The sequence below is a fragment of the Aythya marila genome (genome assembly GCF_965140915.1).
Source record: "Aythya marila genome assembly, chromosome: 2".
NCBI lineage: Eukaryota > Metazoa > Chordata > Aves > Anseriformes > Anatidae > Aythya > Aythya marila.
Genome location: NC_139043.1, coordinates 102126871 through 102151484, shown reverse-complemented (window position 1 = coordinate 102151484; position 24614 = coordinate 102126871). Strand labels below are relative to the sequence as shown.

Genomic DNA, 24614 nt, shown 5'->3' with positions numbered 1-24614 from the left:
CAGAAGAAACACCATCCAGAAGAAACTTCAGGTGCTAGGGCCTGAATTTTCACTGAAACCAAAGGCAGGTATCTTACTGACGTGAAGAAAGGGGCTTTAATCTATCCTGGTTTGTTTACTAATGAAGGAGCGTGAAAGAGATGCATGTCCTCCTCTCTGAAGAGGAGGTGAAGGAACAGCTAGTGCAAGGAACACAAAATGCAGTTATGCCGAACTAACAGGTGGTTGTATCTCAGCTTGGAGACCGCAACACAGAATCACCTAGGTTGGAAGAGACCTCCAAGATCATGTAGTCCAACCTCTGACGTAACACTAACAAGTCCTCCACTAAGCCGTATCCCTAAGCTCCACACCTAAACATCTTTTAAAGACCTCCAGGGATGGTGACTCGACCACTCCCCTGGGCAGCCCGTTCCAATGCCTAACGACCCTTTTGGTGAAGAAGTTCTTCCTAGCATCCAGCCTACACCTCCCCTGGTGCAACTTAAGCCCATTCCCCCTCGTCCTGTCACCAGGCACGTGGGAGAACAGACCAACCCCCACCTCGCTACAGCCTCCTTTAAGGTATCTGTAGAGTGTGATAAGGTCGCCCCTGAGCCTCCTCTTCTCCAGACCGCACAATCCCAGCTCCCTCAGCCGCTCCTCATAAGACATGTTCTCCAGATCCCTCACCAGCTTTGTTGCCCTTCCCTGGACTCACTGGAGCCCCTCAGTATCCTTCTTGTAGCGAGGGGCCCAGAACTGAACACAGCACTTGGGGTGCGGCCTCACCAGAGCCAAGTACAGGGGCACAATGGCTTCCTTAGTCCTGCTGGCCACACCGTTTCGTGTACGAGCCAGGATGCTGTTGGCCTTCTTGGCCGCCTGAGCACACTGCTGGCTCATATTCAGTCGACTAGCCACCAGTACTCCCAGGTCCTTCTCTGCCAGGCAGCTTTCTAACCACTCAGATGGCTTTTCCAACCATCTTCAAATTCCAGATCTAGAGGAACGCTTTGGCTGCAGCCTAAAAGCCACGTGCACGTAAGCTGCCGCAAGCCAGCCAACCTTCTTCCCATGACCTGCCAGGAAACAGCAATGTAGGCACATAACCAAATTAAAGCCAAAACTTGCAGCCCAGTCCTTGACCTGAATAGTGAGTGAGGATCCAGAGCCTGCATTTATGCGTGATAGCTTCTACGCAGCTGAAGTAAATACACCCCGCGTGCCCTGAGCTGGAGGACCACGATGGTGGGAATGATCAACTCCCAACCGACCCTGAACGTGTGTGGGATTTGCTGCTCCACCTGGATCTATACAAGTCCGTGGGACCGGGTGGGATTCATCCCAGGGTGCTTAAGGAGCTGGCTGACGCCATCGCAGGACCTCTCTCAATTATTTTTCAATGATCTTGTGAATCTGGAGAGGTCCCAGTGGACTGGAAGCTGGCAAACGTCGTACCAATTTTCAAGAAGGGCAAGAAAATAGACCGTGGCAACTACAGGCCTGTCAGTGTCACATCAGCACCTGGTAAAAGTCTGGAGAAGATGATCCTTGAAGTTCTTGAAGCGCACCTGGGGGACAATGCAGTCATTGGTCCCAGCCAACATGGGTTCATGAGGGGTAGGTCCTGCCTAACAAATCTGAATTCCTTTTATGATAAGATCACCCATCTGGTTGATTAAGGGAAACCAACTGACGTGATCTTTTTGGACCTGAGCAAAGCTTTTAACACGGTTTCCCGTGGGATCCGACTGGACAAAATGTCCAGCATACAACTTAACAAACACATCATACAGTGGGTGAGCAATTGGCTGACAGGCAGGGCTCAAGGGCTTGTGGTAAATGGGGCCACATCAGGCTGGTGCATGGTCACTAGTGGGGTCCCTCAAGGCTCCATTTGTAGGGCCGGTCCTCTTCAATGTTTTTATAAACGTTTTAGAGGTAGGACTAGAAGGTGTTTTGAGCAAATTTGCTGATGGCACCAAACTTGGAGGAGTTGTAGACTCAGATGAGGGTGGAAAGGCCTTGCAGAGAGATCTGGGCAGATTGGAGAGCTGGGCGATCACCAACCGCAGGAAGATTAACAAGAGCAAGTGCCGGGTCCTGCACCTGGGACGGGGCAACCCTGGCTATACGTACCGACTGGGTGACGAGATGCTGGAGAGCAGCCCTGCAGAGAGGGATCCGGGGGTGGTGGTTGACAGCAAGTTGAACATGAGCCAGCAGTGTGCCCTGGCAGCCAGGAGGGCCAACCATATCCTGGGGTGCATCAAGCACAGCATTGCTGGTCAATCAAGGGAAGTGATTGTCCCGCTCTACTCTGCGCTGGAGCGGCCTCACTTCGAGTACTGCATGAAGTTCTGGGCACCACAGTACAAGAAGGACATGAAACTGTTGGAGAGTGTCGAGAGGAGGGCGACAAAGATGGTGAAGGGCCTAGAGGGGAAGCCGTATAAGGAGCGGCTGAGGTCACTGGGCCTCTTCAGCCTGGGGAAGGGGAGCCTGAGGGGGGACCTCATTGCAGCGTACAACTTCCTCGCGTGGGGGAGTGCAGAGGCAGGTGCTGACCTATTCTCTGTAATCACCAGTGATAGGACCCACGGGAACGGTGTTAAGCTGAGGCAGGGAAGGTTTAGGCTGGACGTCAGCAAGAGGTTCTTCACCAAGAGGAGGGTGGTCGCACACTGGAACAGGCTCCCCAGGGAACTAGTCGCTGCACCAAGCCTGTCTGAATTGAAGAAGCGATTGGACTGTGCACTTAGTCACGTGGTCTAAGCTTTTGGGTAGACCTGTGCGGTGCCAGGAGTTGGACTTGATGATCCTTATGGGTCCCGTCCAGCTCAGGATATTCTATGATTCTACAAATAGTGTAGTCAGAGGTCATGGGGCTAGATTTAGAAAAGTCCTGCATAAAGAAGGGATCTCAGAAAAGAAAATGTAAATAACATTAATATCAAGAAAAGGAATTCTGATTGCTAAATTCTCCATCTGTCATGACTAGACAGATGAAAATCTATGATGGCAAGTTTGCCTTTAAGGTAATTTTCTTTTTTATTAATTTCTTTTATTTATTTGTATTTATTTTTTTAACAGGCTCCGTACTAATTTTGCTCACAGAATGACTAACAAAAATATGACCCTTGGGCACCTTTTGTAGTTAATTCATTAGGTCAACTGTAACCACTAAGCCCCTTGTCAGGTTATTTCTACTAGTGATAAGGAGCAATAGACCTTAAAACTCTGAAGCCAGGTAGATGAGCTTATTCCACAAGGTCTCTTGGCTCCACCCTTGTTAAGTGAAACCTGCCAGGTGTGGGTCATTTGACCTTTGCTATATAGGATGCCTGAGGAGTTGTGGGGGAATTGCCTCCCCAGGAGAGAATGAGGCTTGGGAAGCCTAGGGTGTTTTTCTCTCGTGGTGAATCGGGCTCAGTGTTCCCTACTAGGCTGCTTTTCCTTCATGTTTTCTGCCCTCTCTGTGAAATAGTTTTAGAGACTCTATGAGCTAGTTACATTGGTGGTGCCTTCTTCAGAAAAACCCTGGTGGCACTATTTCATGGCGAAGCACTTTGGAAGTGACTCGAGTTCAGAAGACAGCAGGTAAGTGTTCCTGGGTTCTATAGTTGCTACTGATGAGGAGTTTGAGTACTTCCTTCATCTTTGTCTGTTTGGAAGATTGAAAAATGGGCTGTGTGAAAAAGGTGCCTTAATGTGAATGCAGATTTTGCCTTGTGGAAAGTAGAATTAGGTTGGGATGGATACTGGTGGAAAGATTGCTACTTCGACTAAGTGGAAATTGTGAGAATGTGCTGTCCTTCATAAAAACAAACAAAAAAAAAAAACGGTTTTCACAATATGCAGGTCAAAAGCAGTACTTGAAGAGAATTGATCTTCCACCCAAGCTCTGTGAACCAGACTCTCAGCTATTGGGGTAAGTCTCTTTCTGTGCAATAATGGAATTGAGGCGCGGAATTGAGGCGCGGAATTGAGGCGCGGAATTGAGGCGCGGAATTGAGGCGCGGAATTGAGGCGCGGAATTGAGGCGCGGAATTGAGGCGCGGAATTGAGGCGCGGAATTGAGGCGCGGAATTGAGGCGCGGAATTGAGGCGCGGAATTGAGGCGCGGAATTGAGGCGCGGAATTGAGGCGCGGAATTGAGGCGCGGAATTGAGGCGCGGAATTGAGGCGCGGAATTGAGGCGCGGAATTGAGGCGCGGAATTGAGGCGCGGAATTGAGGCGCGGAATTGAGGCGCGGAATTGAGGCGCGGAATTGAGGCGCGGAATTGAGGCGCGGAATTGAGGCGCGGAATTGAGGCGCGGAATTGAGGCGCGGAATTGAGGCGCGGAATTGAGGCGCGGAATTGAGGCGCGGAATTGAGGCGCGGAATTGAGGCGCGGAATTGAGGCGCGGAATTGAGGCGCGGAATTGAGGCGCGGAATTGAGGCGCGGAATTGAGGCGCGGAATTGAGGCGCGGAATTGAGGCGCGGAATTGAGGCGCGGAATTGAGGCGCGGAATTGAGGCGCGGAATTGAGGCGCGGAATTGAGGCGCGGAATTGAGGCGCGGAATTGAGGCGCGGAATTGAGGCGCGGAATTGAGGCGCGGAATTGAGGCGCGGAATTGAGGCGCGGAATTGAGGCGCGGAATTGAGGCGCGGAATTGAGGCGCGGAATTGAGGCGCGGAATTGAGGCGCGGAATTGAGGCGCGGAATTGAGGCGCGGAATTGAGGCGCGGAATTGAGGCGCGGAATTGAGGCGCGGAATTGAGGCGCGGAATTGAGGCGCGGAATTGAGGCGCGGAATTGAGGCGCGGAATTGAGGCGCGGAATTGAGGCGCGGAATTGAGGCGCGGAATTGAGGCGCGGAATTGAGGCGCGGAATTGAGGCGCGGAATTGAGGCGCGGAATTGAGGCGCGGAATTGAGGCGCGGAATTGAGGCGCGGAATTGAGGCGCGGAATTGAGGCGCGGAATTGAGGCGCGGAATTGAGGCGCGGAATTGAGGCGCGGAATTGAGGCGCGGAATTGAGGCGCGGAATTGAGGCGCGGAATTGAGGCGCGGAATTGAGGCGCGGAATTGAGGCGCGGAATTGAGGCGCGGAATTGAGGCGCGGAATTGAGGCGCGGAATTGAGGCGCGGAATTGAGGCGCGGAATTGAGGCGCGGAATTGAGGCGCGGAATTGAGGCGCGGAATTGAGGCGCGGAATTGAGGCGCGGAATTGAGGCGCGGAATTGAGGCGCGGAATTGAGGCGCGGAATTGAGGCGCGGAATTGAGGCGCGGAATTGAGGCGCGGAATTGAGGCGCGGAATTGAGGCGCGGAATTGAGGCGCGGAATTGAGGCGCGGAATTGAGGCGCGGAATTGAGGCGCGGAATTGAGGCGCGGAATTGAGGCGCGGAATTGAGGCGCGGAATTGAGGCGCGGAATTGAGGCGCGGAATTGAGGCGCGGAATTGAGGCGCGGAATTGAGGCGCGGAATTGAGGCGCGGAATTGAGGCGCGGAATTGAGGCGCGGAATTGAGGCGCGGAATTGAGGCGCGGAATTGAGGCGCGGAATTGAGGCGCGGAATTGAGGCGCGGAATTGAGGCGCGGAATTGAGGCGCGGAATTGAGGCGCGGAATTGAGGCGCGGAATTGAGGCGCGGAATTGAGGCGCGGAATTGAGGCGCGGAATTGAGGCGCGGAATTGAGGCGCGGAATTGAGGCGCGGAATTGAGGCGCGGAATTGAGGCGCGGAATTGAGGCGCGGAATTGAGGCGCGGAATTGAGGCGCGGAATTGAGGCGCGGAATTGAGGCGCGGAATTGAGGCGCGGAATTGAGGCGCGGAATTGAGGCGCGGAATTGAGGCGCGGAATTGAGGCGCGGAATTGAGGCGCGGAATTGAGGCGCGGAATTGAGGCGCGGAATTGAGGCGCGGAATTGAGGCGCGGAATTGAGGCGCGGAATTGAGGCGCGGAATTGAGGCGCGGAATTGAGGCGCGGAATTGAGGCGCGGAATTGAGGCGCGGAATTGAGGCGCGGAATTGAGGCGCGGAATTGAGGCGCGGAATTGAGGCGCGGAATTGAGGCGCGGAATTGAGGCGCGGAATTGAGGCGCGGAATTGAGGCGCGGAATTGAGGCGCGGAATTGAGGCGCGGAATTGAGGCGCGGAATTGAGGCGCGGAATTGAGGCGCGGAATTGAGGCGCGGAATTGAGGCGCGGAATTGAGGCGCGGAATTGAGGCGCGGAATTGAGGCGCGGAATTGAGGCGCGGAATTGAGGCGCGGAATTGAGGCGCGGAATTGAGGCGCGGAATTGAGGCGCGGAATTGAGGCGCGGAATTGAGGCGCGGAATTGAGGCGCGGAATTGAGGCGCGGAATTGAGGCGCGGAATTGAGGCGCGGAATTGAGGCGCGGAATTGAGGCGCGGAATTGAGGCGCGGAATTGAGGCGCGGAATTGAGGCGCGGAATTGAGGCGCGGAATTGAGGCGCGGAATTGAGGCGCGGAATTGAGGCGCGGAATTGAGGCGCGGAATTGAGGCGCGGAATTGAGGCGCGGAATTGAGGCGCGGAATTGAGGCGCGGAATTGAGGCGCGGAATTGAGGCGCGGAATTGAGGCGCGGAATTGAGGCGCGGAATTGAGGCGCGGAATTGAGGCGCGGAATTGAGGCGCGGAATTGAGGCGCGGAATTGAGGCGCGGAATTGAGGCGCGGAATTGAGGCGCGGAATTGAGGCGCGGAATTGAGGCGCGGAATTGAGGCGCGGAATTGAGGCGCGGAATTGAGGCGCGGAATTGAGGCGCGGAATTGAGGCGCGGAATTGAGGCGCGGAATTGAGGCGCGGAATTGAGGCGCGGAATTGAGGCGCGGAATTGAGGCGCGGAATTGAGGCGCGGAATTGAGGCGCGGAATTGAGGCGCGGAATTGAGGCGCGGAATTGAGGCGCGGAATTGAGGCGCGGAATTGAGGCGCGGAATTGAGGCGCGGAATTGAGGCGCGGAATTGAGGCGCGGAATTGAGGCGCGGAATTGAGGCGCGGAATTGAGGCGCGGAATTGAGGCGCGGAATTGAGGCGCGGAATTGAGGCGCGGAATTGAGGCGCGGAATTACTAGCAGGTATATGACCTTTATGCACTTTTTGTAGTTAATTCCTTAGTTCAGTTCTAACCACTAAGCCCCTTGTCAGGTGATTTGTCTTAGCAATAAGGAGCAATTGACCTTAAAACATTGAATCCACGTAGTTGAGCCTATTCCACAAGGTCTCTTGGCTCCACTTTTGTTAGGTGAAATCTGCCAGGTGGGGATCATTTGACCTTTGCTATATAGGAAGCATGAGGACTCATAGGGGGAATTGCTTCTCCAGGGGATTTTGAGGTCTCAGTTTTCTAGGTTGCTTTTCTACTGTCATGGTGGAATGGACTCAGTGTTCCCCCAGCAGGCTGCTTTCTCTTTGTGTTTTCCACCGTCTCTGTGAAATAGTTTTGGAGACTCTATGAGCTAGCGCCGTTGGTGCTTTCTCAGTACAGTAAAAGCGTGGTGGTACAACTTGTGAAGTAGCTTGGAAGTGCTTCGAGTTCAGGAGCTGGCAGGTAAGTGTTCCTGGGTTCTACAGTTGTTTAATGTTGAGGAGTTTGAGTACTTCCTTCACTTTGTCTGTTTTCAGTGAAATTACTTACGTGGATTCTAAGCACCTTTGCCAGCCATTAAAAAATAAAATCTGATAATAATAAAAACCCAGAACTCAGAAGCTCAAGTGCTTACAAATAAGCCTGACTTTGATGAATGTTCTTAAGTATTTGTTAAGATTAAACAACAGACTGTGTGGAAAAATGTGCCTTGATGTGAACTCAGATTATGCCTTGTGGTAAGTAGAAACAGATTTGGATAGATACTGGTGGCATTATCGTTACTCTCACTGAGTGGAAACTGAGAGAATGTGCAGTTCATAAAAGAAATGCTGTTTTCACAATATGCAAGACAAAGGCCTTTAAATTACCAGAAGTTATAGCTCCAAGGAGGTAATTTTAAAGAAATAACCTATTGCTGGACATTTCCTGCTGACCCCTCCATAGACTGGCTCCCTGAAGAAAAAGCATGAAAGGTGTAACTGTTAGAAGTTTCTGAGGTAGTGTCAAGGGCAGATGTTTTTCCCCCTCTTGTGAACTCTCCCTTTCTGGGAGGAAGACCTGGAAAGACCATAAGGAACCCACAGTGGATGAATTGGCTAAACAACAGTGGCAGTAGGGAGAAAGTCTCTCCTCTTCTCTACAGGCCTGCATCTTGGCTGTGGAGAAACTATATGAAGAGGTCCATCAAGTTAATGAGAATGTACCTTCATCCCCACCTGTACAAACCAGTGTCTCAGCTATTGGGGTGAACGTCCTTCTGTGCAAGGAGGATGACAGAGTGGGTACAATCTCCGTACCCCCCTGTGGCCTTGCAGAGAGATCGGATGGATTGGAGAACTGGGTGATCACCAACAGCTTGAAATTTAACAGGTGTAAGTGCTGTGTCCTGCACCTGGGACTGGGCAACCCTGGCTTTATGTACAGACTGGGTGATGAGACGCTGGAGAGCAGCCCCGCAGAAAGGGATCTGGGGGTTGTGGTTGACAGCACGTTGAATGTGATGATAAGATCACACACCTAGTTGATTAAGGGAAACCAACTGACGTGATCTTTTTGGACCTGAGCAAAGCTTTTGACACGGTTTCCCGTGGGATCCGACTGGACAAAATGTCCAGCATACAACTTAACAAACACATCAAACGGTGGGTGAACAATTGGCTGACAGGCAGGGCTCAAGGGCTTGTGGTAAATGGGGCCACATCAGGCTGGTGCATGGTCACTAGTGGGGTCCCTCAAGGCTCCATTTGTAGGGCCGGTCCTCTTCAATGTTTTTATAAACGTTTTAGAGGTAGGACTAGAAGGTGTTTTGAGCAAATTTGCTGATGGCACCAAACTTGGAGGAGTTGTAGACTCAGATGAGGGTGGAAAGGCCTTGCAGAGAGATCTGGGCAGATTGGAGAGCTGGGCGATCACCAACCGCAGGAAGATTAACAAGAGCAAGTGCCGGGTCCTGCACCTGGGACGGGGCAACCCTGGCTATACGTACCGACTGGGTGACGAGATGCTGGAGAGCAGCCCTGCAGAGAGGGATCCGGGGGCAGTGGTTGACAGCAAGTTGAACATGAGCCAGCAGTGTGCCCTGGCAGCCAGGAGGGCCAATCATATCCTGGGGTGCATCAAGCACAGCATTGCTGGTCAATCAAGGGAAGTGATTGTCCCGCTCTACTCTGCGCTGGAGCGGCCTCACTTCGAGTACTGCATGAAGTTCTGGGCACCACAGTACAAGAAGGCCATGAAACTGTTGGAGAGTGTCCGGAGGAGGGCGACAAAGATGGGGAATGGCCTAGAGGGGAAGCCGTATGAGGAGCAGCTGAGGTCACTGGGCCTTTTCAGCCTGGAAAAGAGGAGGCTGAGGGGAGACCTCATTGTAATCTACACCTTCTTCACAAGGTGGAGTGGAGGGGCAGGCACTGATCTGTTCTTGTTAATCACCAGTGATAGGACCCCAGGGAATTGTGTCAACCTGAGGCAGGGGAGGTTTAGGCTGGACGTCAGCAAGAGGTTCTTCACCAAGAGGAGGGTGGTCGCACACTGGAACAGGCTCCCCAGGGAAGTAGTCGCTGCACCAAGCCTGTCTGAATTGAAGAAGCGTTTGGACTGTGCACTTAGTCACATGGTCTAAAACTTTGGGTAGACCTGTGTGGTGCCAGGAGTTGGACTTGATCCTTATAGGTCCCTTCTGTGAAATGTGTTCATCTGATTCGTGTCAATATGGAACAATTCTAGGGCTGCATGGTATGACGAATGTGACCTGTCTTACATACCCTTGTATAACCACAAGTCTAAGAAAAACAGAGTGGTTAATGTATATAGGTCTTGTATGTTGCAAAGGAATGTTTTAGCAATTTGTGTCAATAGAGAGCTTGAAGGGGAATGTATTTGTAGGCTTTTCCTTGAAGTCTGATATCTGGGGGGGTCAGAATAACTGCTAACTATTATGACTATTGTATGCAACACTATGCAAGTCTCTGATATCTGGCCAGGAGATTAAGGAGAAGGGGAAACCTGAAGAATGACTAAAAGACAAAGCTTTCAGGGGACGCTGTACAAGTCTCTGACATACAGCCAAGTTGGACAAAGGAGAAGGACAAGAGGGAGGAAGACTATGAGCCTTCAGCACGAGAGACCCCCAGAGGGACCACCAGAGACTCCTACTGGAGCATGCGTATCAGGGTTTGGATTCCGGAAACTAATTATAATAACCTTGTTTTTTTAATATAAGTAGTGATGAATATGTATTAGCCTAGGAGCATAAAAATCAGCTGTCTGATGTAACTGGTGTGCGTCTTGGTGGAGCAGAGACTCCCAGCACTGTTTGCTTACCTCTATTCCTTTAATAAACTGTAAACTTTGATTATAGTTATATTTTGAAGACAGAGACATTTTTTACACTTCCAACTTGATATATTCTATGATTCTTCCTGAAACCTATACCAGCATGAGCTATGAGACGTGCAAAAAGATTTTGGTCGTTGTCTAGGTGAGCATCTTGTCACCTGGCTGCTCTGGTGCTGGGATATCAGAGCCAATAGTCTGGAATTAGAAGGCAGGGAAGGCAGGTAGCCAGGATCCCTTGCTAGAGATGCAGGCATTGACAAAGCAATTGGAGATGGAGCACCAGGCTACAGCCTCTGGAGGTGTCTCCTGTCAGCTATGAAGGAAACGTATCCCTTCAAGGATGAACTTGTATGTCTACCTAAATTAATGTAAACTGGCCTATTTGCATTGATTCTGGTGACTGAGGACAGGGGTAGTATGTACTTTAAATGAATAAATAATTGTATATGTGTACATTTATTAAAAAAAAAAAAAGTAAAATGTAAGAATGATGGATTTGCTGGCTTGCTGACCAAATGCAAATTTAAGGGATGAGTTTACTCTTGATTTGAAATGTGTTATTTTTATTGTTAAATACAATAAACTTGCTAGGCAAAAGAAATCATGCATGCATCATGTTTTAATATATGTTTATATTTCCAATTAAACATTTATCAGATTCATAAATAATTGACATTTTGCCCTGTCTCCACTATCCTGTATTACAGTATGAAGAAATGAACTACATTTAAGCAGTTAAAAAATATAAATTCACTTATTTTAACACAGTCTGAGTATTGACAAAATCATTACATTTCTAAAAACTGCAGGAGAATGGACTTTTTGACAGATGAATCACTAACTAGAACCAATTCTCTGAGGGGGGGGGGGGGGGGAGATACAGTTCTTTATAGTTAACAGTTTACAGTAAATGACATTTCCCAGAAACAGCTAACACAACCAACCATTCAGTGACACTGCTATGAATTAAAAACTTATAAAACAGCCTTAATGTTTTCACCAGGCACTCACTTTTCAACTATTTGGATAAAGCAGTAACTGAAGTTTCAAAATATAATTGTCTTTAAGGCTGGAAGAAAAAAATAAAATTGTTCTGCTTAGCAGTCCAAATAAGTGCATGGAAGTTATTTGGGTGTTTTTGTTCTTAAATGAGTATTTTTCCTCTAGCATGAAGAGCTTAATACATCTTTAATAACATCACTGGATGTGTGAAGAATAATCGATTTTTCTTGCTTTTTCTATTGTACAACTTTAATTTTACCTGTAATTTAGAACACACTGAAATCTCAACCTCTGAAGTGCTTGCGTGCAGCTGGGGGAAAAAGAAAGGAGCGGGTTGTCCATGGCCTTATCGTCCACAGTGAGGTGCTCTGTAGGAAATGAAGCGTGCAACACCACTTCATCACCACAAAGAAGAAATCATTACTACTTTCCAATCATTAGCTCCTCATTTTTCAAACTGTTTATTAATTGTTCAAATATTGTTTTCCCTGAACTGGGGTGACACGGCATTTTTAAATATCTCAACTCCTTCTTACGTAGCACCATCAGAATAATTAAACCCTAGCATCTTGATAAAATCCCCGGGCGCTGCCTGAGGGGGGCCGAGCCCCCGCGGCGCGTAGCCGCCATTTCCCCGCCCGGCCCCTCAGGGGGGAGTGGCGGTTGGCGGCCGTTGGAGGCGGCGGTTGGCGGGGCCGGGCCGCGCCGCCATGTTCGTGGCGCGCAGCATCGCGGCGGATCACCGCGACCTCATCCACGATGTCTCCTTCGACTTCCACGGGCGGCGCATGGCCACCTGCTCCAGCGACCAGAGCGTCAAGGTGAGCGGGGGACCGGGGCCGGGGCCGGGGCCAGGGGCTGCCCGCAGCTTTTCCCCTCACGGCCGCCGCCTCGCCGGGCCGCGGGGTGAGGCTGGGGGAGGCCGTCGGGGCCGCGGCTCGTTCCGAGGCTTGGGAACGAAGGGGATTTAGGGAATTGAATCTGCAGGCAGCAGTTATATACGGTAAAGCTGATGAATAGATGGGAAAATTGTCCTTCTGTACAAAGCAGTGTCAAATGTGGATCAGCAACTGCCTCTTGTGGTTTATCCCTTCGGAGGAGGGCGGGGGGGGGGGGGGGCAAGCGCCACCGTGCCTTCCTGTCACTCTCCCTCCTCAAAAGAATAGGGGGAGAAATTACAGTGGGGTTGCTCAAGGGTTGAGATAAGGACAGGGAGACCCCTCACCAACTACCATCACAAGCAAAGCAGACTCAGCATAGGGAGTAAACTATAGTTTATTGCCTATCACTACCAGACTAGAGCAGTGAGAACTACAAGTAAACTAAAAACACCTTCCCCCCGTCTACTCTCTTCCATGTTCTCCCCCCCAGCCGTGCAGGGGAATGTGGAATGGGGGCTGCAGTTGGTCCCTGAGGCTTCATCTCCGCAGCTCCTTCACGGTTGCTCCCTGCCCCTACTCCACGTGGGGTCCTTCCTGAACTGGTCATGCGTGGGCTGCCCACAGGCAGCAGCTCTTCAAGCACTGCTCCCGCATGGCTCTGTCCCACGAGGTCCATCCCCCAGGAGCAAACTGCCCTAGCACGGATCCCCCACAGGCGGCAGCTCCCCCCAGACCCCCTGCTCCTGTGTGGGCTCCTCTCCACGGGCTGCAGCTCTGGCCCGGGGCCTGCTCCTGCGGGGGCTCTCCATGGACTGCAGCCTCCTCCAGGCCACATCCACCTGCTCCACCGGGGACTCCTCTATGGGGGCCTGCAGCATGGAAATCTGCTCCATGTGGGACCCATGGGCTGCAGGGGGACAGCCTGCTCCACCAGGGGCCTCTCCCTGCACTGGCTGCAGGGGAACTGCTGCTGCCTGCCTGGAGCACCTCCTGCTGCACTGACCTTGAGGTCTGCAGGGCTACTTCTCATTCCTTGCTCCCAGCTGCTGTTGCATAGCTTTTTTTTTTTTTTCCTTCCTTAAATCTGCCCTTTCAGAGGCCCAGTCTGTTGCTCACTGGCTTGGTTCTGGCCAGCAGTGTGTCCCTTTTGGAGCCAGCTGGAGCTGGCTCTGCTCTGACACAGGGCAGCTGCTGGGCTCTGCTGACAGAGGCCACCCCGGCAGTCCTGTCCCGCTGGCACATGAGCCCAGTACATACAAGCAAGCAGCCTCTTCTCTGTGATCACGTATTAACAAGTTTTCAGAAAGAGATCATCAAGATGATTAAGATCTATGGGAAAATGACAAAAAGAAAGGTTAAGGGACTTGAATGTGGTTTTAAGTCAATTGAGAAATACTAGAAATAAAAATAAGATCCCTTACTCCACTAGATTCATTTGGATTCATTCTGTGGGACTCGGTGAACTTTGTAGACCCCTTCCAACTATCCTGTTCTCTTCTTCTTGGGGGTGATTTTCAGGGGCCACATCAGGGGTTTGGGACTGTGTCTGAGGACATACATGGTGAGGACCTTGAGACCAGTACAATAAAACTAAATAATTTACTCTTGGAATAGAAGATAAAAATGGAGTGTTGAAAATTGTAACAATTTGTCTTCTATGAATAACATTGTTTAAAAAAGACACACTTCATGTGATTATGGATTTTGCAGGTATGTTCTCCCTGCCTCTTGTAGGGCTGTTTTCAAAGTTGGGTGAAATGTGGTTGTATACTGAGCTAGGTAGAGTTTTCTAGAATAAAATATTCAGTGATACATTTTTTTTTAATGGCTGTGGTTTTTGGTACTACCTAGTAAGCTGTACATACAAACTGTGTGATCATATTTTGATTTCTCAAAAGGTCTGGGACAAAAGCGAAAATGGGGACTGGCATTGCACTGCGAGCTGGAAGGTTTGTATTTATAATCATTAAACAGTGATACTCTTATTTTTATTTTTTAGAAAAGTGCCTACTTTTTGCTGATTTTAGAGTAGAAATATATATTTTGTACATCTTGTGTTTCTGAAAATATTAGAATGGTTTGGGTTGGAAGGGATCTTAAAGATCATCGAGTTTCAGCCCCCTCTCATTCAAGAGGACCATCAGTAATAAGCTCTGGTCGGTCTTGAAACTCGCATCACTTCTTAGCAGTACAAAGGTACATCCTAGGCTGAGGGGATAAAAGCGCAACCAGGAAAAATGCATGTTAGTAAGCATCAAACCTCATTACCTGTTGGGACTACACTGAGTACTGAAGTGTGTAAAGACACGTTGCGTGCATTTTCACCAGGTTTCCATGTTAGTGAATTTTAAGTTGTTATTCTTATGGTAAAATACTTCATCTCTGCATTTGTAAAACATCTCCAGTGCCTCCCACTTAAAGCAGAAGCTAGCATGCCGTCTTACACTATTAGTACTTCTGTTGATGGACTTTGTTATCAGTAAACATAGCGGTGACAGTGAGGAATTGGAATCAGTACCTTTATTTTTAATTTAATATTTCCTTTTTTGCATATTGTAGACTGAGGGGGGGAAAAAAAGGAAGAGGTCTGGCTGGTAAATGTTACATCTGACTGCTGTGTTATTTTCCATAACCTTTCTGAGAACTGTACATAGAAAGTAGTTCATCAACGTAGCTAATTAGTGCGTTCAGCCTCCAATTTGTCCTTAAACTTGTATAAAATAGAACATAAAGTGTATATATATATACTACTATATATATACAGTAATCCTTGTAAATGGAAGTGCAAGTGAAACTTTTGAATTCCTCTTCTCTAGAAAAAAGAAGCATTCACTTGACTAGGTATGAAAGAGGAGTTTCTTGTAAAGAAGAAAAAGATAAGTGGTGCCCTGCACGTGCTTTGGAAAAGTACAGGCAAGCTGGGAATGGGCATGGTAGTAGCTGAAAATTGAAAATGAAGCTGTACTTCATGCGTCAAGGCAGAATCGTAGCTTGCAACTATTTTTTTGGAACTTGGGGTTTAAAGGAATAATAAATAATGCCTTGAAATAAGCTTGTAATAATATATTTTAATAGTTAATAGCAACAAAACTTGGTAGCATTTACAGAAATAAACAAATTCAGCAGTTTCATTGAGCCATTGATAAAATATCATAGGCTTCACAGGAATGGTCTTACTACTTCCTACAACTTAGCTTCTGCTTTACGGCAGGCAGTCCTGAAAATGTATTTAAAAATCGTTCGTGATCACTTGGAATAATATAATGTTTTTCTAGACTGTAGCCTTTTGGTGTTATCTTCTAGACACATAGTGGATCTGTGTGGCGTGTGACATGGGCTCATCCCGAATTTGGGCAAGTCCTGGCTTCCTGCTCTTTTGATAGAACAGCAGCTGTGTGGGAAGAAATAGTGGGAGAGTCAAATGATAAACTCCGAGGCCAGAGTCACTGGGTAAGATTTTAACATATTAATTCACTTTTTCTGTGTTCTCATATAAACAGATTTGCTGTACCACACTGATTTGTTTGCTTGTCATAATGGGCCAAAGCTTTAAACTGTTCAAACTCCAGAATTACACAGAAAATTGGACATGAAGTTGTTCTAAATACCCAGTTACTAGACATTTCTAGTTTTGCAACATACTTGCTACTCCTGAAACAGAGAATGTGGTCTGTTTTCTTCTGATAACAAAGTGTTCTTGACTTTCCAATGATTTGTTAATTTGTGGCAATAGTCCAAAATAGAGTGAGAATTTTTAAAACATTGAGGCAGACAGCGAAATGGAAATATTCAGGCCAATTAGTGCGACTACCACTGGTGTTTCTTACTTGGATGTTCCTCTGCAAACCTGCAGACAACCCTTCTCGGAAATACTTGTTGTTCTTGTGCTTCTCTTGGAAAGTGCTTCCTGATAAACTTCAATAACACTGAGATTAGAAAGCAGCGCTGTTAGGCTTCACAGCTGATCCTGTCACCAGTAGGAAGAGTGAAGACAGTTTTGAACTGCATGTGGCCCATACCTTTTTATCGCTTATATACTTATCTGTTACTTTTTTTTTTTTTCCCGAAGAGTGTAATCTAAGCAACTCTTGGCATCAGTACTTCAATATCATGGGATGCATATCCCTGCTTGAAATTGCATCAGTGCGGTGATTTGTCATTTCTTTTTAAGTTGTATAAAGTTTTTTTAGTTCTCGATGGAAGAGGTAAGTGATCCTAAAAAATGGTATTGTCAGACTTAGCTTTTAGGGAAGGAAAAAATTGAAAAAATGGCTTAGGGAATACATTTTTGATGGCAACGTCAAGAATTTCTGCCTTTCTTTGCAGGTAAAGAGGACCACGCTAGTAGACAGTAGGACATCTGTTACAGATGTGAAGTTTGCTCCCAAGCACATGGGTCTTATGTTAGCAACTTGTTCAGCAGATGGGGTTGTAAGGATTTATGAAGCCCCTGATGTGATGAATCTCAGTCAATGGTCGCTGCAGCATGAAATCTCATGTAAGCTAAGCTGCAGTTGCATTTCTTGGAATCCTTCAAGGTATGTTAATAAAGCTGTAGTTGTTGTCTTATGACTGGTTAAACAAAACAGCCGAAGAGTTAGTTCTGAAATTTTGTAGGATAAATCCTGCAGTACTCATGCAGAATGCTGAAAGTCTATTACTCAAATCTGGAAGAAAGCTGCTGACAGCTCTGTTAATACAGACAGTTTGGATGAGCTGCAGAAGTGTTTGAAAAAGTTCTCTTGTGCCCTGTGAGGATGTATTCGTACCTTAATTATTTGTAGCAAGTAAGGAGCTAAAGAACTGTGGAGTGCTCTTTATTTATCCCAGAAAATTTAACTGAGATTCCTTAACTGGCTCAGTGGGGGGCGGGCCTTAGCACCCTCTACAGTTACCTTAGAAGAGGCTATAGTGAGGTGGGGATCAGTCTCTTCTGAGCATCAAGTGATAAGACATGAGGAAGTGGCCTTGAGTTGCACTAGGGAAGGTTTAAGTTGGATATTTGAAAAAAATTATTCACATTACGGGTTATGAAGTGTTGGAACAGGCTGCCCAGGGAAGTAATTGAGTCACCATCCCTGAAAGTCTTCAGAGAACATGTAGGTGTGGTGCTTTGGGACATGGCTTAATGGTGGGCTTGGCAGTGCTAGGCTAAACATTGGACCAGATGGTCTTAGAGGTCTTTTCCAACCTAAATGATTGTATGATTCTATGATTAAGATGTCACAATAGATAATAATTTTTGATGCCACTACCAAGGACACATACCCTTGCCGGTGCTAGGAACCACAAGCCTTGTTAACACAAATACACAGTCTAAGAGATGTGTTGTTCCTGTCGTTGTATCCTCAGGGGTGCAATGATTTACTTCACCTGCTTGGACAGAAAGAAAGAGGAGAGGAATGTGATGGGGTTGTCCCAGCCCAGGAGAATACATAAATAATCCATGCTGAAGGTTCAAAGCACAGGCTTTATCGTTGAAACACTCCAGAGAGTTGTGTTAAAAGCTGATTTAAAAACTGGAACTCGTACGCATTTACCCTTTGTATTCCCTCTTCCACAAAACCTGAAGGAAATCCTACTAAATCCATCACTGAGAGTACTGCATAGGATGCAGCCATATAACTTACAGCAAGTACTTAACTGAAAATGCATATATAAAATTAATCTTTTTGTTGTATAAAGTGAGCATTCAAGGTGACAAAATTGAGATAGCACTGATATATGAATAGTACTTAGTAATTTTTCCAGGTGACTTTTTTTGTTTTGTTTAAGACATGCAACTGTAAAGTTTTAAAATGGCTTGGTTTACTTTTTGTGAAATAATTTGTAAAGGTAACAATATTTATTTTTTATTTCTAGCTCTAGAGCACATTCTCCAATGATCGCTGTAGGAAGTGATGACAACAGTCCAAATATATTGGCAAAGGTTCAAATTTATGAATATAATGAAAATACCAGGTATGCTAAATAGCAGTGTATAACATCTGTGGTTATTTGTGGATAGGAGTGTTAAATCATACTCCTCAGTTTTGTCTCTAAGACTCTGGATGGGAGATTCACCTCAGAATCCTTGCTGATGCTAATGGATGTGACAGATCTTGATAATTTTGTTCTATCCCAGCACAGAAATTCCAGTGTTCCCACCAGCATTTTAAAGGGACAATTGCTGTTTCTGCTTCTACTATTCTTTATCCTTAATTTTGCACAAGGAATCAGTAGGGCCAAAGTTGAAGTTTGAATTTGCTGAACTAAGTACCGTTTTGTTGAAGGTAACAATAAAAATGGTTTTAAAAACATGTTTATAATGACAGAATGTCCTGCGAATTACTAGCATTCTGTAAAAGTTGATATAGCTAAAAATTCAGAACCAAAAAATGCCAGGAAGTGCAGGCACAAGCACTTTGAATTAAATGATGGCAGAGAACCCATTTCATTGCATGGTGGCCATGTGAACGGTGCTGAAGTGTTTTATGAATTTAAGCCTGGCTTCTGACAATGTTCTCTGTGCATTAACAATAAAGAAAAGTTGTTGTAACTTACCATGTGGTAAATAAGAAAATGAAATACGTTCATTACACAACAAAGAAGGCAGACAGTGGTCTGTGTGCAAGCATGGAGAATTTAATAAGTTTCTGGGGTGTCAATTAATTTTAGATTGTGAATGAAAGAATCTTTTTATTTCTCTCTTCCAGCTGTGGACAAAAATGTTCTTTGTACTGAAATCCTTGTTTTGTTTTATGATTTAGCATACTGTTGGTAGTAGTTGATGTATCTGATATATTTAGTTTCTGAAGAAGTCAGCTTGTAACAACATAATAACAGTGTAATTTATGTTAAGAAACTGATTTTAGTTTTGCAAGTCTCATTATGTATATTAAGTCAATTTTCCCTGTTCTGCTGTGTCTGGTTTCTATAATTTGTGTCACTGGTTATTTTGGTGGTACTAAAGGTTAATTTCTCATGCTCTACAGGAAATATGCAAAAGCAGAAGCTCTGATGACAGTCACGGATCCTGTACATGATATTGCGTTTGCTCCAAATCTGGGAAGATCATTCCACATTTTAGCTGTAGCAACCAAAGACGTACGAATTTTCACACTAAAACCTCTAAGGTGAGCTTAAAAGGAAGACCAGAAAACTGTCGTTGAGTATCATGTGATGCATACTACATGCTCTTTGGTAGTATCTGGGAAGCATAAGTAATTCAATTTATGCAGGATTGCTTTTTAGCAGCCTGACTTTTTAAGATGACAAGAAAGTGAGCAAGACTTTAATTCTGTTTGAATATCTTTTAATGCTCCTAGTCTATTAATGATTGTTCTGTAAATTTATTGAAGGAGGCAGTCCTCTCTTTTAGTCGTCATGTTAAAACCAGACCTTCGAACAGTTGTGTGCAGAACTGTCCCTCTTCTCTTTAACAGGAAAGAATTGACTTCATCTGGAGGATTAACAAAATTTGAAATTCATATTGTGGCACAGTTTGATAATCACAATTCCCAGGTGTGGCGAGTTAGCTGGAACATTACAGGCACAGTGCTTGCCTCCTCTGGTGATGATGGCTGCGTTAGGCTCTGGAAGGGTAAGAATTCTGTGTGTCATCCGCTTGAAGTGGTATTTTGCTTCATGTATCAGCTTTGTGGTATGCTGAATACATTTGAGAAAGCATAGTACATTTCTGGAGTAAAAGTATTAAGATCCTTGAATGATATACTTTTACATTTTAGGAAAAGGAAATTACTTTCTGAGCTGAAACACTTAAATGATTTAGTTTGCTGTGAATAGTAGCTACTATCTGATAACCTCAACTTGTTTTACCAGATCACAGCGATGTAAAAATGTCCTTTTTAAAAACTTAACATGTACTGAATTACTGTCTTTGCCAGTTGCTAAAACCTGAAATTCTATTTTTAGTTACAACATTCAGGCAAACTGTCTTTTTTTTTTTTTTCCTGTTTATATGTCCCAAAGCAACAATAAAAATCAGTTGTGGTTTCCTCATCCATTCTCACTTGTTTCTCAGCATTGTTAGTAAAGACAAAGCAAACTCATTCTTGCTACCGAACAAAACTGAGATTTAAATAATGGTTAGGCAGAGAATGTCAGGCAGCTATTGGGTCAGATCCTCAGCTGTTTGAAATATTTATGTTGGTACTAGAGTAAAATTCAGATTTGCGCAAGATGAGTAGCGTCTTAGCTGTGCCAAAAGCTAAGCTTCAGAACAGAAACTAACAGGTTTTGTATATGTATATTTGCAGCTAATTACATGGACAACTGGAAGTGTACTGGTATACTGAAAGGTAACGGGAGTCCGGTCAATGGTGGTTCCCAGCAGGGAATTTTTAACACCTCTCTAGGTTCAGCCAACACAAGCCTACAGAATTCACTCAATGGATCATCTGCCAGCAGGTAGGCTAATTGGTAGAGAGGCTGAATTTCAGTAAATATTTTCTTCTGTGAATCTTCTTAATTTCACTTAATTTTTGTGTTTTGTATGTTTTAAAGTATGATGTCATTTGCTGTGTGAATACTTGTACAAAAGCTATTCTGTCTTGGCTTTGTGGTGGTGCCTGTTATGCCAGCATTACGAGGAAAATAAACCATAAGTTACGCTGAATTACTCTGTATAAATATGTAAACAATTCGTTTCACTTTTAGTCCTTTCACGATATTAAAACAAAAAAAAAAAAAACAAAAAAAACACTTTTCTGGAAATAGTTTTGAACAAGGAGAAACTTGATCACACTGCTTTGTAACTGTCCTTGTTTTAGATGCATGTTTAAAAGTTAAGCAAAAATACCAGCAACAGATTTTGTTTTTCACTGAGATAATGTAGCAGAAGGAAAGCAGGAAAAGATACTTCATTGTGTATGGTTTCAACAGTCATGTATGCTAGCATTAGTTTATTTTACTTGCATTTTTCCAGTTCTAACATTAATTGAATACAAGTTTGTTGTTTTTTTAATCTTCCTCCTTCATATTGAATTCTTACTGCTGATTAATTTGCTTTCTCTTTTGTGTTTTTATACTGCAATAATTACTGTTTTGTAGGTAAATTTAACTGCATTAACTGAACACGATTTTTAATTTGTGCACACTAAACTCTAGAAATTAGTGAATCCTGCATGTGTAAGGTGATGTCTGCACAGGTTATGTGCTGTTTAAGGACTGTGTGTGGCCAGATTCTGCAGCAGAAACTTGCAAGTTATAGCCCCCGTGCAGGCTGTTTTATACCTCTTTAGCATAGGCTGTGGTTTCATAATCTCCTTACTGAAGACTACTGCTACCAGAAAGACTACCCTGCCATATCCTACCCCACCATGAGTGCTTGTTCTCCTCTCCCCTATGCTGGTAGTCAGCCATTGTGTGAACTGAAACAGACCATTATTTTTAGACTTCCTCCATTGCTCTGGATTTTGAAAGTCAGATATTTGGCTGTGGAATTTAAGAACATGCTCTTAGGACAGAGCCACGTTATAGAAAAGATGCACTTTTTCTCTTGCAATCACGTTGGCGAGAACTTCATAAACACAGTTGCTAACGTTTTTGCAGGGGTTATTAACAAGATGTAAAGATTTATCTACTGACATTTGACCAAATCGGTATGCTACACAATTCATTTTGTCTGTTACTGTAGATGCTATGTTTCAATATTTAGACATTTAAACACACAATAGCTGAAGCGTAGGCAGATTTGGGTCTTTGGAAAACTTTGTTAAAACAGTCATCAAAGTGGGTTCTCAACCAAAATAGTTTTAAAATAGATGACGTAGATTGTTGGAAAAGAAGGCAGTAGGGTTATGTTGTTATGCTGATATAATTATGTATGTCTAGATTTGTGATACAATTTCCCTTCTCCATCTGTATTATGTCCTTTTTAACAGAAAGCAGAGCTGATACCAAGCTAACTGGAGTAACTTTGGTGTTTTGCTGCTTGTTGCATGCACACAGGAATGGAAAATGAACTCCTTTTTCCCCTCCCCAACGCCGTTTGACCTCTCCCAAGACACCAGCAGCCTGCTAACTACTAAATGCTATTCAAAAACCTTTTTAAAACACGTTGTGTACTTTTTGTACTAGGCCGCGCAGTTTGATACTGTTGAAACTCCTGACAGAAAAATACTTAGGAGAGGCTTCTTGTTTAAAACAAAACAAAACTTCCATCAGAAATTTTTTTGAGAAGCTTGACCAATTAAAAAACTAGTTCATGGTTAAAAATGAGAATCTTGATTGGGATGGGAGGAGGGAAGTGACCGTTAAAGTAACTTCCATTAAAATTGTTTTAATAACTGATATGTTTTACATTTCATAGTGTTTAACACTTGATAAAGATTCCTAAACATCACAAGTTTGTAACTGCTTTGTAATATATGAAACTGTTTTAAAGGAATAAGAAAATTGTGTTTTGAAAATTGTACAGACGGTAGCTTTTGATAGTTGGGTGTTGCTTCATTTAAAACTTAGTATGAATTCAAATGCATGTTCTGTAAGTACTGTCATACTTTCTTCATCCTAACTAAAAGTACTTTTTCTGATGTATTTGTACATTCCTATGGCAATGGTTCCATGGAGTAACTAAAATTGAGTGGAGTATCTAAAAGTGCAAATAACTGAGCCATACAAAAACTGAAACCAAAATGCAGCTTGTTGTGGATTGTCCCATACGTTGGTTAATTGTATAGCTGATCTCTTACGCAAGTCCACAGAACTGTAAACAAGACAGAAAACATCTGTAGGTACCTAACATAGTTACACTAAAATGCACAAGTATTACGGGTAAGTTCTAATAAAAATGACAGAAAAATGAGATGAAATGGTGTAATTCTGAGTCTTGCATTCACTGGGAATCTTAAATTTACTCTGAGGATTTTGCAGAAATACGTAATACACACAGAGACTGTATTTCATTGAAAGTAATTATTCTCTGTAAATGTACATTATTAAATTTGAAGTATTGTAAAATCTATATGATGTTTTTATGTCTATTCTGGAAGTGACGCGAAGTTAATCTGAATTGGATGCATACACAGAAAATGTACTTGCATAGTATTTAATGTATAACTTCTGTTGCAAATGAAGCGTTACTAAAAGCTGTTAACAAATCACGGGAATTCTGGGAGAGCGAAAGCATGTTAATAGCTGTGCTACAAAATCCTTTAGATTTCCAAAGCAATCTAGCAATTTTGTAAAATGTATGCTAAGATTATTATTACGTTATTATTTTCCATGAATTCCAGGGGAAAAGACTGTATTTTTTTTTTCCTTTAAAGAACAGTTTCCAGATTTGTCTTGTTTTGAATTACAAGCCTTGATTTCTGCTATTACGTTCTATTGGTTTTGGCATGGATATACTAAAGCTTTTGTTTTTTTTTTCCAGCATGTCTTTTCTCCCCTTTGGTTCTCCTTGTATTTACTACCTTTCTCTTTTTCTTGTTTTGTTTTTTTTTTGTTTTGTTTTGTTTTTGTTCTTGTTTTGGTGTTTTGTTCCTGTCTTAATTGTTTCAGGTATTTCTTTCCCCCTCTGGATTCCCCACGGGCTGGATCGAGATGGTCCAGTCATGCCCAGCTCCTTCCTCCTCCTCCTCTGATAGAGCACTCTTGCGATGCTGACACTGCCAACCTCCAGTATCCTCACCCTCGCAGACGATGTGTGTCTCGGCCTCTTAATCTATTACCTGAGAATGAAGGGGTTTAGTACACGTTACTTTTAATAAACTTTAAAGGGCCTTATTCAGATGTTTGTAAACACTCCCATTCTGGCTGTTTTTGTGTTTCTTCTCTCCTACAGAAGATTCTCAAAATTTGGGGGCTTTTATGCATGTTTTGCAAAACAAACTACAGTATTTGGAACATGTTATTTGTGTTTGTGCATCAAAGGAACATTTTAGTCTGTAGCCTTTGATGAACACATCAACACATACAAACAGTATTATCCACAACATATTTACAGAGTAGCTGACTTCAAAGTGCCTGCCCTTTTTTCTTTTTTTTTTTTTTCTTTTCTTTTTTGGAATCAGTTTATTGTAGTCTTGAATTTTTTCTTTTCTGTATGAATTTCTGACAAATGTGAAATGTACTCTCAAAATTAAACATACCTTCAAGAATCTGTTAAATAACTAAAGGATGATATTGGATCAACTTGTATAAAAAACAAAATAAAACAACAAAACCATTCCTGTGTACACTGCAGCAAAATACAATTTGGAGTGTTTGGTTACTTTAAAAATTTTCCATCTTGCTGTATAAATATTTAAATTTTATAATTGTGGTTGACTAATAAACTTATTTTAAAAGGTC

General features: G+C 44.6%; 1 protein-coding gene across 2 annotated transcripts; it reads left to right on the top strand.

Annotated features, from left to right (window-relative positions):
- The first annotated feature begins 12089 nt into the window (after positions 1-12089).
- Positions 12090-24614, top strand: SEH1L (SEH1 like nucleoporin). 2 transcript variants are annotated; one of them, XM_082752639.1, is made up of 9 exons: positions 12090-12257; positions 14216-14266; positions 15621-15767; positions 16644-16855; positions 18180-18278; positions 19292-19432; positions 19742-19899; positions 20576-20726; positions 23823-24614. In XM_082752639.1, the coding sequence occupies exons 1-9, from the start codon at positions 12147-12149 to the stop codon at positions 24010-24012; spliced, it is 1260 nt and encodes a 419-aa protein (XP_082608765.1). In that variant the 5' UTR covers positions 12090-12146; the 3' UTR covers positions 24013-24614. The 2 variants fall into 2 exon arrangements, with proteins under 2 accessions (XP_082608765.1, XP_082608766.1); XM_082752640.1 differs by having other exon boundaries at positions 12095-12257; positions 22202-23961.